The sequence below is a fragment of the Lolium perenne genome, chromosome 5 (assembly GCF_019359855.2).
Source record: "Lolium perenne isolate Kyuss_39 chromosome 5, Kyuss_2.0, whole genome shotgun sequence".
Taxonomy (NCBI): Eukaryota; Viridiplantae; Streptophyta; class Magnoliopsida; order Poales; family Poaceae; genus Lolium; species Lolium perenne.
This window is the reverse complement of record NC_067248.2, coordinates 125748966-125760750: the sequence shown is the minus strand read 5'-3', so window position 1 is coordinate 125760750 and position 11785 is coordinate 125748966. Positions and strand designations below refer to the sequence as shown.

The 11785-nt window shown below is 42.4% G+C and overlaps 1 protein-coding gene across 5 annotated transcripts; it reads left to right on the top strand.

Moving 5' to 3' along the window:
* Window positions 1-3010: 3010 nt before the first annotated feature.
* Window positions 3011-5895, top strand: LOC127299841 (uncharacterized). Of its 5 annotated transcripts, XM_051329880.1 has the most exons (6): window positions 3011-3346; window positions 3675-4173; window positions 4406-4447; window positions 4619-4688; window positions 4816-4889; window positions 5686-5895. In XM_051329880.1, exons 2-6 carry the CDS (start codon window positions 4039-4041, stop codon window positions 5809-5811), a joined length of 447 nt encoding a protein of 148 aa, XP_051185840.1. In that variant the 5' UTR covers window positions 3011-3346; window positions 3675-4038; the 3' UTR covers window positions 5812-5895. The 5 variants fall into 5 exon arrangements, 1 of the variants encoding a protein (XP_051185840.1); XR_007850736.1 differs by having other exon boundaries at window positions 4406-5007; XR_011744955.1 differs by having other exon boundaries at window positions 3675-4447; window positions 4619-5007.
* The last annotated feature ends 5890 nt before the right edge of the window (window positions 5896-11785 follow it).

The window sequence follows — 11785 nt, the reverse complement described above, 5'->3', positions numbered from 1 at the left end:
ATAGCCCGTACAACCGCCATCAGCCGATTGCATCCAGTATCCAAAGGTTCCCGCTGCTCCGTGGGAAGAAGGTAGGACCACATGTGAATTGATGAAGCAGCCCTATGGATAACCTGTAAGAAGTTTGGTTTTGAAACCCTGTTAAAAACAACATCATTACGGCAATTCCAGATCGCCCAAACTAAAGCACAAACCCCTACTCGAACGAGCGCCTTAGTTTTTTTACCAATCCCATTTAACCAATTGCCAAACAGGTTAGTAATATTAGCGGGGGGAGGAATATTAAAAGTGAAATGAACCACCCTCCAAACAAGACGAGAGAACGAACAGGAAATAAACAAATGATCAATTGTTTCTTTAGATCCACAAAAAACACAATCCGTACACCCATTCCACCGTCTTTTTGCAAGGTTATCCTTGGTTAATAACACCTTCTTATACAAGAACCACATGAAAATCTTAATCTTCATTGGTACCTTTATCCTCCAAATATATTTTTTCAGGAAAACTGTATGCCCATTCAAGAAATCGGCATACATGGACTTTACCGAAAAAATCCCAGAAGTGTTTAAGCGCCATTTGAACTTATCCGGTTCATTACTAAGAGATACATCCATAAGTCTACGGACTAAAACAATCCAAGTCTCCCATTTATCATGTGTGAGTGCACGAGTAAATCCTATATTCAGAGGTGCATAAGACATAACGTTTGATACTAAGACATTCTTAGATCGAGTAATATTATATAGAGATGGATATTGTTCAGAAAGAGGAGTATCACCTAGCCAAACATCTTCCCAAAATCGAGTACTGTTACCATCTCCTACGATAAATGATCCTCGATGAAAGAATTCATCTTTCACCCCCATAACCCCCTTCCAAAAAGGAGAGTCGGCGGGTTTGGCTTGCACTTGTGAGAGCGTTTTACCTCGTAGGTACTTTTTTTGCAGCAGCTCCTGCCACACGCCTTTTTCAGAAAGAAGTTTAAATAACCATTTGCTAAGTAAACATCTATTCTTTATGTCGAGTACCTCAATACCAAGACCCCCTTGATCTTTCGGTCTACAAATAATGTTCCATTTAGTTAATCTATATTTCTTTTTTATGTCATCACTTTGCCAGAAAAAGCGAGACCTATAGAAATCCAATCTTTTTCTTACCCCTTTGGGTATCTCAAAAAAAGATAAAAGGAACATCGGAAGGCTAGTTAGAACAGAATTAATCAGGACAAGGCGGTCACCATAGGAAAGCATCTTTCCTAACCATGACGCCAGCTTCCTCTCGAAGCGATCCTCGACAGGCTTCCATTCTTTATTCAGCAACCTCCGATAATGGATGGGTATGCCGAGATATTTAAAAGGTAAAGACCCTACCTCACAACCAAATATTGTTCGATAATCATGCTCTACCTCCTTAGCCTTACCAAAGCAATAAATTTCGCTCTTATGATAGTTTATCTTTAAACCGGATAATTGTTCAAAGAAAGAAAGAATTAACTTCATGTTTATGGATTTTTCTAAGTCATGTTCCATAAATAAAATAGTGTCATCCGCGTATTGAAGAACCGATATCCCACCCTCCACAAGGTGAGGTACCAACCCTCTGATTTGACCGTCCTCTTTAGCTCTAGCTATGAGAACGGCCAACATGTCAGCCACGATATTGAACAAAATAGGTGACATAGGGTCACCCTGCCGAAGGCCCTTCAAGGTTTGAAAATAGTGTCCAATATCGTCATTGACTTTAATACCTACACTCCCTCCCTGAACAAAGCGTGCAACCCATTCACACCACTTTGGCGGGAAACCCTTCATACGTAAGGCTTGTTGAAGAAAAGACCATTTAACCTTATCATACGCCTTTTCGAAATCTATTTGCTGATTAACTACAAATAGATGTCCCAGTACTGTGTATATCATGAAAATCGAGGAAATGACAGGGTTTTGTTTTGCTTTGCTTCGCTTCCGTGCTTGGACCGGTTAGCCATCAGCGCGGTCATCCATCATGCTTTGACGAGATCCTTTCTCAGAGAGGGAAATATAAAACAGTCGATGTTCAGCATTTGACGTTCGCAGCTCATACGTGCCTCGCCCCGTGGCTCCAAGGAGGGAAGGACAAGGAAGGATGGAGAACCATTTCCAATTTCAAGAAGAGGAAAAAAGGAGGGGAGATCGATTTTCGCTAAAAGTAAAAGAGACAAGGGACCGATGCCGACCTGGCAGGTAGTAAGCTTCGTGTGGACGTTGGTCCTCGACCAGTGGTGCTCCATGGAGAAATCGTGATTTACCGACGATCTATATATCTTGCACGTCGCCGTCGTACGTCGAGCTAGTTAGCTAGGAACATCGGGCAACAGAATCGATATATCTTGTTCACGCACTTTTTCACTATGGTGATGTGCATGATTGCTCCAACGAACGAACACTGTAATTGACCTGACACCTAATAATCTCTGAATTTACACAACCAAAGCCATGCCCCATCTTGGGTACAGTTGTACTACATGGATGCACATGAAGATATTTGCATCGATCATCGATCTAGATGACACGTAAATAGTATACTGTGTACCAAGGTAGACTCGGTCTCCGTTGGGTCATGGCTAACATAATTAGGTGAGTCATAAACGACATTCACGTTTCCTGGTTCTAGTTGGTCCATGAGAATTATCTAGTACTTTAGAGCATCTCCACCGGTAGCCTCCAAATAGGCGGCGGCAGGGACGCCGGCACTGCATCACTACAAGAAAACCCCCCTTTAAGCAACACATATCTTGCAACGAATTAAATATATGTATAATTTTTTTCCCGTAGATACGTAAATAACCGTTGCAGGCTTCATCCGTTCTGAATTATATAGGCTGGCGAAAGTCCGCAGCTAAACCTTCAGTTTTAGAGGGAAATTTTTCGTTGTGCGCGGGCTCCCACGGTCGCGCTCCTTTTGCTTTCCGTCGCGCGCCCACCCAAAACAAAATAAGAAAAGGAAATCACGAGATCTATTCTCACTAGTTGCTAGTCATCCTTTTCCCCACCGAGGTGAAACCCTACTGCGCCGCCTCCTCCTCCCTACCAGGCAACGCTTCCGAAGTCTCTTTCGTCGGATCCTCCACACCAGCACGCACAGCTCCGATCTGTAGTGGCTTCGTCACAAGAAAACATTCAACACGTCGATCCATGAGATCCAGTGAGGGCGTCGTCCCCGACCAGTGACCCGTCTCGGCGATCTTGTTGACCTCCAACATGCCAACTGCCACCGTCAGCCTTGTCGACGACCTGCGGCGACCCCGCTCCCTAGACCTCGAGCTCGTCGCCCTACAATGCCAACAACCTCCTCTGCACGTCTCAAGGTGCCCTGAGTTCATCCCCCAATTATTTTTTTATTGCAGATCCAACAATTTATCTGATATTTTATTTTATTGCTACTCCATCTTTCCCCATTTTAGTTTGTCTCTGATAAATGGAATTAGCGATAAATCTGTTTGTGAAAACTGCCGTGGTTTAGTAGATGGGAATGTGCTGATAATTGTTGTCTCCGACAGTTCATTTTTTATGTGGTTTGAGTCATTTACATTTATTTTTCACAATATTTATGACTTCCGCCTGGACGCCCCATGTTTTCTCAGTCTGCTTGCATATTCAGAATTCAGATTATATATACGTAATTTCTCTATGCAGGATAACTGAGAAGAGAACATCAGTGGCCTATATGAAGGTTTTGAATTCTCTAGCCATCCCAGGTCTAAAATAAAACTCTCTAGTCATCTGAAATATTACCGTGAGATACATGCTTGTGATCTGAATGCATTTCATAGACTTTTACAAGGTGGGGGAGGTGGAAATTTCGTCAGCCTTAATTTATTCTTTGCTTCACTTCAGCATTGCTCAATCAGATCCTGCAACAGTTATACTGCATACATGTACACAAACATTGTGATGTAATTTGTTAGTCCAAGTTCATGTGGGTTAGCGTTCAGTAGTGTGTTGTGTATAGGCAATACCTTGGTAGGCTAAGGATCCCCAAATGCGTGGAGGAAGCTAGATGAACTGTGGTTTTGCGATGAGGATTGGATTAAAAAGTCACGTGAAAGCAGTGCAAGGAGAGGATGACAACACCTTGCCACAGCTACCACAGAGCTACCACAGTGCCTCAGCAGTCGAATCCAGGAAACTGTATGTATGTTCCTTGCTTAAAGCTCTCCATGCACATGACTGGGTGTTTTTTCTCAGATTAAGGCCTGTCGCACTTCAAAGAATAGCATTCCTGATGTTTTAGTTCCCACTAATTAAAGGCTTCAGATATTAATGTTTCAGTTCCCACTAATTAAAGGATTTAGATATTAATGTCTCTGTTTTTATTTGGATAAACAAATTATAGAGGATTTATGAGATAATCTTCAATTTTGCAGTCCATACAAACTCATAATGTTGTTGGGGTCCATCTACAACTGGTTAGCGTTCCTATTTTCTCTTTCTATTGTAAACCATCTCATCATAATTGTTTATCTACCTTGCATGTTATACGTTGGCTCCAGTGTGACTTGTCTCAAAGAATGAAGAATACATAGCAGAATCTAAACTTAATTGCTCATATTATTCTTATTCTTTGGTACTTTTGTTAGCTCTTTTATGCAGGGAGCCATTTCTTGAATATTCATAGTCCTAGCTTTTGTTTGTTGCTGCCAATTAATGGTACGTACCAACTGGACTTATTTCAATCATCTTAGTGTATAACGCCTCACAATGTATGTCATGGAGCTTACCTAGATGGGATTAATGCTAACTAAACTATTTCATATAATTGATCTTGATAATATAGGAAACATCATTTCCGAGGTGGCGCAAATTCAGAACAGTCCTTGTGAAGATCACTTGTGTGGCAGGGTCTGCCAGGTGAGGATCTGCAAGTTGCAGTTACCGTCTTCTTTTGCTGTGGGTGGCTGATCTCACTAATAAGCACGGGCAAATCACGAATCGTCAGGGAAGGGTAATGTCGACAGACCTGATGAAGGTATACACATAATCCTTGATAGACACCACATTGCATAATTCAGGGAGAAGTCTCGTTGCAATAGACCATTTCTTTTCATCCATCTCTATCCAGTTTAATTATTTCTTCATATTGACTATACAATTATGATAAGTAAAATATTGTTGTACAACACCCCTTATTTATCCTGACACACTTTTTCTATGTATGTAATCATATACTAAGTTCATAAAAAACAGTTTATGATGTTTATCAAGCAATACTTGTTTGTTGTGGTAATTCTTCTTAGTTATGAACTTTTATTTAAGAGTTGGCTCAGTTAATATTAACACACATTTCATGAATGCAGTTAAACATATCTGTATGTACAACTTTGTCATGGATCGTGTACCTAGATATGCATATAATAAAGGACATATAAATTTTGGTACATCCTATAGTTCTTTATTCCTGTACCACTATGTATCTTTGGGACGTTATATGATTGTAGAGGAGAAATGGATGCTGACAAGTGACAATAAACAGTTTTCCATATGAATTCCTGATAAATGTTCCGTTCCTGAAGTTAATACCATTGGACCAGAGTACTGATCATTTTTTATCCATTCTGTCCCTGTTTTGTGAAGTAATAGTATAATTCAATATACGCTTCCAGCTTTTGACACTTTGATACTAAAATAGGATATATTTTTGTTGCAGGACCCGAAGATCAGAAAGGACTTACTATGTTCGTATATATTAGTAGCGTTGAACATATCTAAAGGCAGAATACTAGTAGGGATAGATATAGTGGTTAGAATGTCATACTTCGAATCAAGATTGTAAGTTGTGTGTAGTCTTCTGATAAGTCGCATGTATTTTGACAATGATTTCAGTAATATAATGTCAATTGATTCTTCTCTCGATTCATTTCTATTTGGTGTTTTTTCATGCTGCAGTGTTTCTTTTCATAAATTATATTCTCTCGGTGATGCAATATATGAAGCGCTCCGACAATACAGTCCATAACATAATATTATATTTAAATATAAATCATATGTTTTTTTGAAATAAAAGGTTAAACCATTTATGTTGTCTACCAACGCATACAATTGTTGTCCGAACTCCGTTGTTATTTTGCAACGTCTAATCCATTGGTTACCAACGTATCTATATGCGTTTCATTGTGTGCTAGCAACGCCCAAAAACGCAACGCATTTTTTTCCGTTGGTAAACTCTCTTGCAACGCCTATATGTGCATTTAGATACGCATAAATGCGTTGTTGTAGGGAGGGTCCTCTTGTAGTGCATCCTCTATTTGGGGAAGCCGTTTCCACACCGGCGTCTCCCAAACGGCGGCTCCCAATTTTTTTTTACAATATTTTGAAACAATATATCGATCACATTTTATTCATACAATCACACAAATGGAATTTAATTATTCATCCAACCCAACAAATAAATAGTACTTAAATTATTCATACAATCCAACAAATAAATAATACTTAAATTATTCATCCAAGCAAACAAATAGAAATAAAATCATGTATTGTTGGCTGCTCCTCTTCTCGCCCACAAATGCGCAGCTAGATCCGCCTTCAGCTGTGCATGGACACCTGCATCTTGAATTTCATTGTGCACATGAAGAAAAACAGCAAATTCTTGAGCACATGCTCTACCTGGCCCTTGATAATCAAATGGATGATCATCCTGCACAGGTGCATTGCGCTCGCTCTCAATGATCATATTGTGGATGATCACACATGCGTTCATCACCTCCCACATCTGTGCCTCAGACCAAGTGAGAGCAGGGTACCTGACAATGGCGAAACGCTGCTGAAGCACCTCAAAAGCACGCTCAACATTCTTGCGTGCTGCTTCCTGGCATGTTGTAAAATCGGCTTCCATCTCGTTTGATGGAGAGGGAATTGTCTTCACAAATGTAGCATACGTCGAGTAGATACCATCAGCTAGATAATACCCCTTGTTGTATGCGTGGCCGTTTACCTCAAAGTTCACGGCAGGAGCTTGTCTCTCAGCTAGCCTGGCAAACACCGAAGAGCGCTGCCATGCCAAAAAATGCATGCCAAATCCAAAGCTCATGGTCTGCCACCGCCTCAAGAATGACACTGCACTCACTAGTATGGCCCTTGTAGATCCCCTGCCAAGCAAAAAAGGGCAATTCTTCCAGCCCCAATGCATACAGTCAATGCTTCCGAGCATCCCAGAAAACCCTCTTGCTGGATTCTTGTGCAGGATCCGAGCTGTATCATCTGCTCTTGGTGCTCTTAAATAGTCTTTACCAAACACCTCTATGATGGCTCGGCAGAACTTGTAGATAGTCTCTGTGCATGTCGACTCTGCCATCCATAGGTAGTCACTAGGACAAAACCCGTGCGTTGCTACGGAGCAAAAATGGAAAAAACTGCATCACAACAAGAAGGTATTTTTATTTAGAGTAATGTTTTTAGAACCTCGAGAATAATCAATTTTTTCTAATGGAAGGAATCAAATTTCTCATTCAAATTCACCTACAATATCTCGAAAACAGAATACCGAAATTTCTATAACGAGAAATTCGTCAAGCCTCTAAATAAGAAAAAAAAATCAATGTAAACCTTTTAATGGACTTCTTCTCCGGAGATCGGTCCTCTCAGGTTAGGCGGGCTGCGCCAGGTTGCAGTCCTCCTCTATCTGCTAACCACCGCCCACCACCGCCTTCGAAGGTGCACAAAAGAGAACCACTACGTACGTTATGCCACATGCTGAAGAGACTCTTTTGCTGACCTATCTTGTGCCAGCTGCTCACTCAATTGATGTAACTGAAGCAATTGGATTAATGTCATGAGATGGAATAATGGCATGGTTATGTTCGTCTTGCTCAGCTTGACACTTTTGCCGAGACAACAGGACTACAACAATTAGTGAAAACTCATGTTACCCTTGCCGGAGTCAAGACGCACGTAATCAAAATTGGTCGACATGTTTCTTAGTTGTAGTCAGAAAGGTATTTTCTTCCACTTTTTGTATTTTCCTTTCAATAGTTCAACCATGGCAGTGATAGTTGAGATCAGACGGATGAGGTTGTTGTGGAACTTCACCGGCCGGGGTACAGGCAATTGGCCCCCGTATACGTAAACTATATGGAAACCGTCTGTGCCAGCTAACATCACGCTCATGGACAAGGAGTGGTGAGGTTCCTGCATCTAGCGACGAGGTTCGACGTAGACGGCCATGGTAGGAAGGGCATCCATCCTCAACGACGCCATGGCTCTCGTTATCGAGGCCACTGCCGACGCCGCCGTGACTTTCTTTCATGTGTGCACCTGTGGCCTTCTTGCATACGTGCGCGAGGAGGCGCTAAAACGCTGACACAATCTGCACTTTCCTTTGCAGGGCACCAACTGAAAGAAACGGATCAACAGACGGAGGTCTGTTAATGGATAATGGAAACAGAGCCGACGTACAGGCCAGCGGCCGCATCCACCTCGCCGAGGATCGGCTCATCTGCAACATGCAGGCACCGGACTGAGCAGAAGTCGCCGAATTTTAGACGATCCCCAGCTCTTCGTCCGTGCAAATACAATGGATGCCCAACACCCACGGTACTATGGTCAACAGCGAACGGGATCGATCGGGGAACTGGATCTGGGCCCCAGACGCACCGGACCCTCCCGACTCAACGAGGCCATAATTATTTGGAAGGCCACCTGAAATCGGTGGTCGGCGGGTGACTGCCGCGAAGCAAAGAGGAGGCCGTGCGCCTGTGAAGGTTTTATTGAAGAAATCCAGAGGCAGGTTGGATCTCGTCATGGACTCGGCTCAAAATCCAGACCGAGGGCGATCGAGGGAACGGGGTTGGATTTTAGTAGGGTGGTTTGGCGCAGAGGAGATTGGGTTGAGCACGCCCGCCCGCGTATTGGTTCGGTGGCTGGCTGAGGGGAACGGTATCATGATTCATCACGTAGCTGACTGATTCCTGTTTTTGACTTCCAATCGGGAGAGCAGATTAGGAGGCCACGCAAAACGAACGGATGAAGGCGTACTCTGTGGCGGATGAAAGCGTAAAGCGACGGACCAAACTACGGAAACGTTAGCTCCTTTATTATAGAGGGTATAGATTGGATGTATCTGGAGGAGCTCCGTATGCAAGACAGCGCATTGCAGCAGTGCACTTCTGAATTCAGGTGAAGCCCCACAAACCTGTGCAATCTCTCTTGGCCATGAAGTACGTGTCGTACTCCCTGACGCCATGGACAATCTTCAAGAACAGGTCCTTGTTCATCCTAAACCGGCGCCGAAATTCCTTCGGCGAATGAGTTGCGTCGTCGCTGAAGTAGTCGGCGTCAAGCAGCATTGCGCCGGCTTCACGATGCCGGTTGATGTTCCTTCTCGTGCCTGGCTTTGAGCCGCGTCGCCGAGGCACGACGAAGAAATGCTGGCGAACGTGCAACATGTTCGTCAGAAGCCGTATTCTTTGTTGCCGCCCGAACGGCACGAGCGTTCTGCTCCTCCGTGAACAGCTGCACCATCATCTCGTCGTTGCTGTCCATCGCGGCAATCAGACGAACACCTTAAGGGCGGGGCGATACTATCGCGGTGGCGGCGAGCTCTGTTCCGGGCGAAACAGCGGCTGCCGGTCGAGGGGGTGACGGCCGTGTCGATGGACGGCGGTTCCTAGACAGTCGGCAGTGTCTATTGCAAGCAGGGTGGGCGCGGCGGCGACGGCGATGGTGGCGATCTAGAGGGGTGGGAGTCGGCTCGGGCGTGTGTAGGAGGTGGGAAAATGGTGTGTCTGGATGCCAGGCGGAGCCCACACTCGTTTTCAGACGTGCCGCGAGGTGCCGGCGCGCCCGATTCGCGCCCTTGGCGAAGGGGCCGGCACGGGGTTGCCGGCGATTCTATTGGGCTCCAAAATTGGCCGGCGCCGTTTGGGGCGCGCCGGTGCGAGCCCATTTTCGCTGCCGGCCCCCAAAATGTTATCGGGGCCGCTATCGGGGGCGCCGGTGGAGATACTCTTAGTACCTAAAACTCATCGGTGCTTTGAGCACCAGTGAGCCTTTTTATTTAAATTCGAAAATACTACTTTTTGGTCTCAAAAAATTCAGCCAAAAAAATACGTAGATATATATATACATGGGGCTGCACGCCTAAAATTTTAATACAAAAGATAAATTTCTGGCAGTATATAGTCACAATGTATGTGTATTTTTGTTAGAAATTTATTTTGTTAAAGGCCAAAACATTACGAGTTTTTTACCCAAACTTTGCACGGATATACACACCATATATATGTATTCCCCAACAACAAAAAGTCAAAAATGTGGCTAAAATAAGTTCATTTTAATCTACAACCCTCATCAAGAGAACTTGATACTCCTTAAGTCTACGGAAAATCCGACAATATAAATTAATGGGAACTGTTTGTCACCAAAATTTTGCCAAAATAAATTTGTTTTTTTTTGCTAATGGTATGTCTGTTTGATTTATATTGCAAAAATTATAGGTTAGAGAAATAAATTTCAACACCTTAACATGAAAACAATCCTTTTTAGTCTCCTATGTTTGTTTCGTATCCTTGTGATGGCAACTAACAAATTGAGGAGGGACAACATTTAGCAATGGTATGCTATTGGCCGGTTATGGGCTAATATAAATAGCATATTACGATTTTATACTAAATATTTTATTTTCTTACAAATTAATATGTTATCAAATCTAAACTATTTTGTCGTGTACAAATTTTAACATACTATATTGACTACATTTTGATTATTATATGTGTAGTATCATTAACCACGTTAAAGATTGCCATGTAAAGTTCATTATCATATAACTGGAGGTGTCGATGTTTACAAATATAACACCTAAAAGGGAAATATTTGGCCGTAGGAGTTTGAAATAAATTTAGGTTGAAACATTTCGATGAACTTAATTAGGAATCGATCAAAATATTTTATAATAGTATGACATAATCACATTTAGATACACACTTGTCACTTTGGTGCAGTATAATGTGTTTCTATAAACATAAGGGCTCACAGAGCCCAACTTTAAATTAATAAAACGCAGAACGGAAAATGTTACAACTAAACCAAATTAATATTGTGTTTCTATGTATTTTAGAATATTTCACTAAATATCTCAATGGAGAAACAATTTATAGTTCCAACAAAATATCCGAACCAAGCCTAGACTATGATAGTTAGAATTTTGTTTTGTTTTACCAATGGCACTGTCCAGCTTTGTCGTAATAGAAATTTCTACACTATGCATGAGGTGTCAACAATTGTGAAAGTGTCCTCAAATTCTCCACTTGCCGTTGCCCTTGCTCATTTTTAAAAGTTGAGAAGTACACACATCAATGTTGAAGAGTGGGTATAATCGTTCGATAGATGAAAATAAATGTACATGCAGCAATGTAACGCACTATGAATCTGTGATCAACTCTAGCTAATAGCCGGGTACCCGTTTTCAGAGAGAAATGTCTATGTCTACCTCCGAGCGTACTTGCCTATTGTCTCCACATTTTCAGTTCTACAATACATGTCCATGGCTTTAGGGAGGAAGGTGTAGGTGGGTACGTTTTTTCGATAAAGGGAATATATTAATATCAAGAAGATACCAATTACACCCAGCCTCTGCAACAACGCACCACCCTAATGACACTACGGATGCACACAGCCAAAAATAAGAAAAGAAAACTAAAAAACAAAAGTCCCGCTACAGTATCTTGGGCCTAACAACAACAATACATCCACCGCCAAGACAACACCTGAATTACAGACTCTCCAAAAACGACGCCTCCAAGAAAGGAACA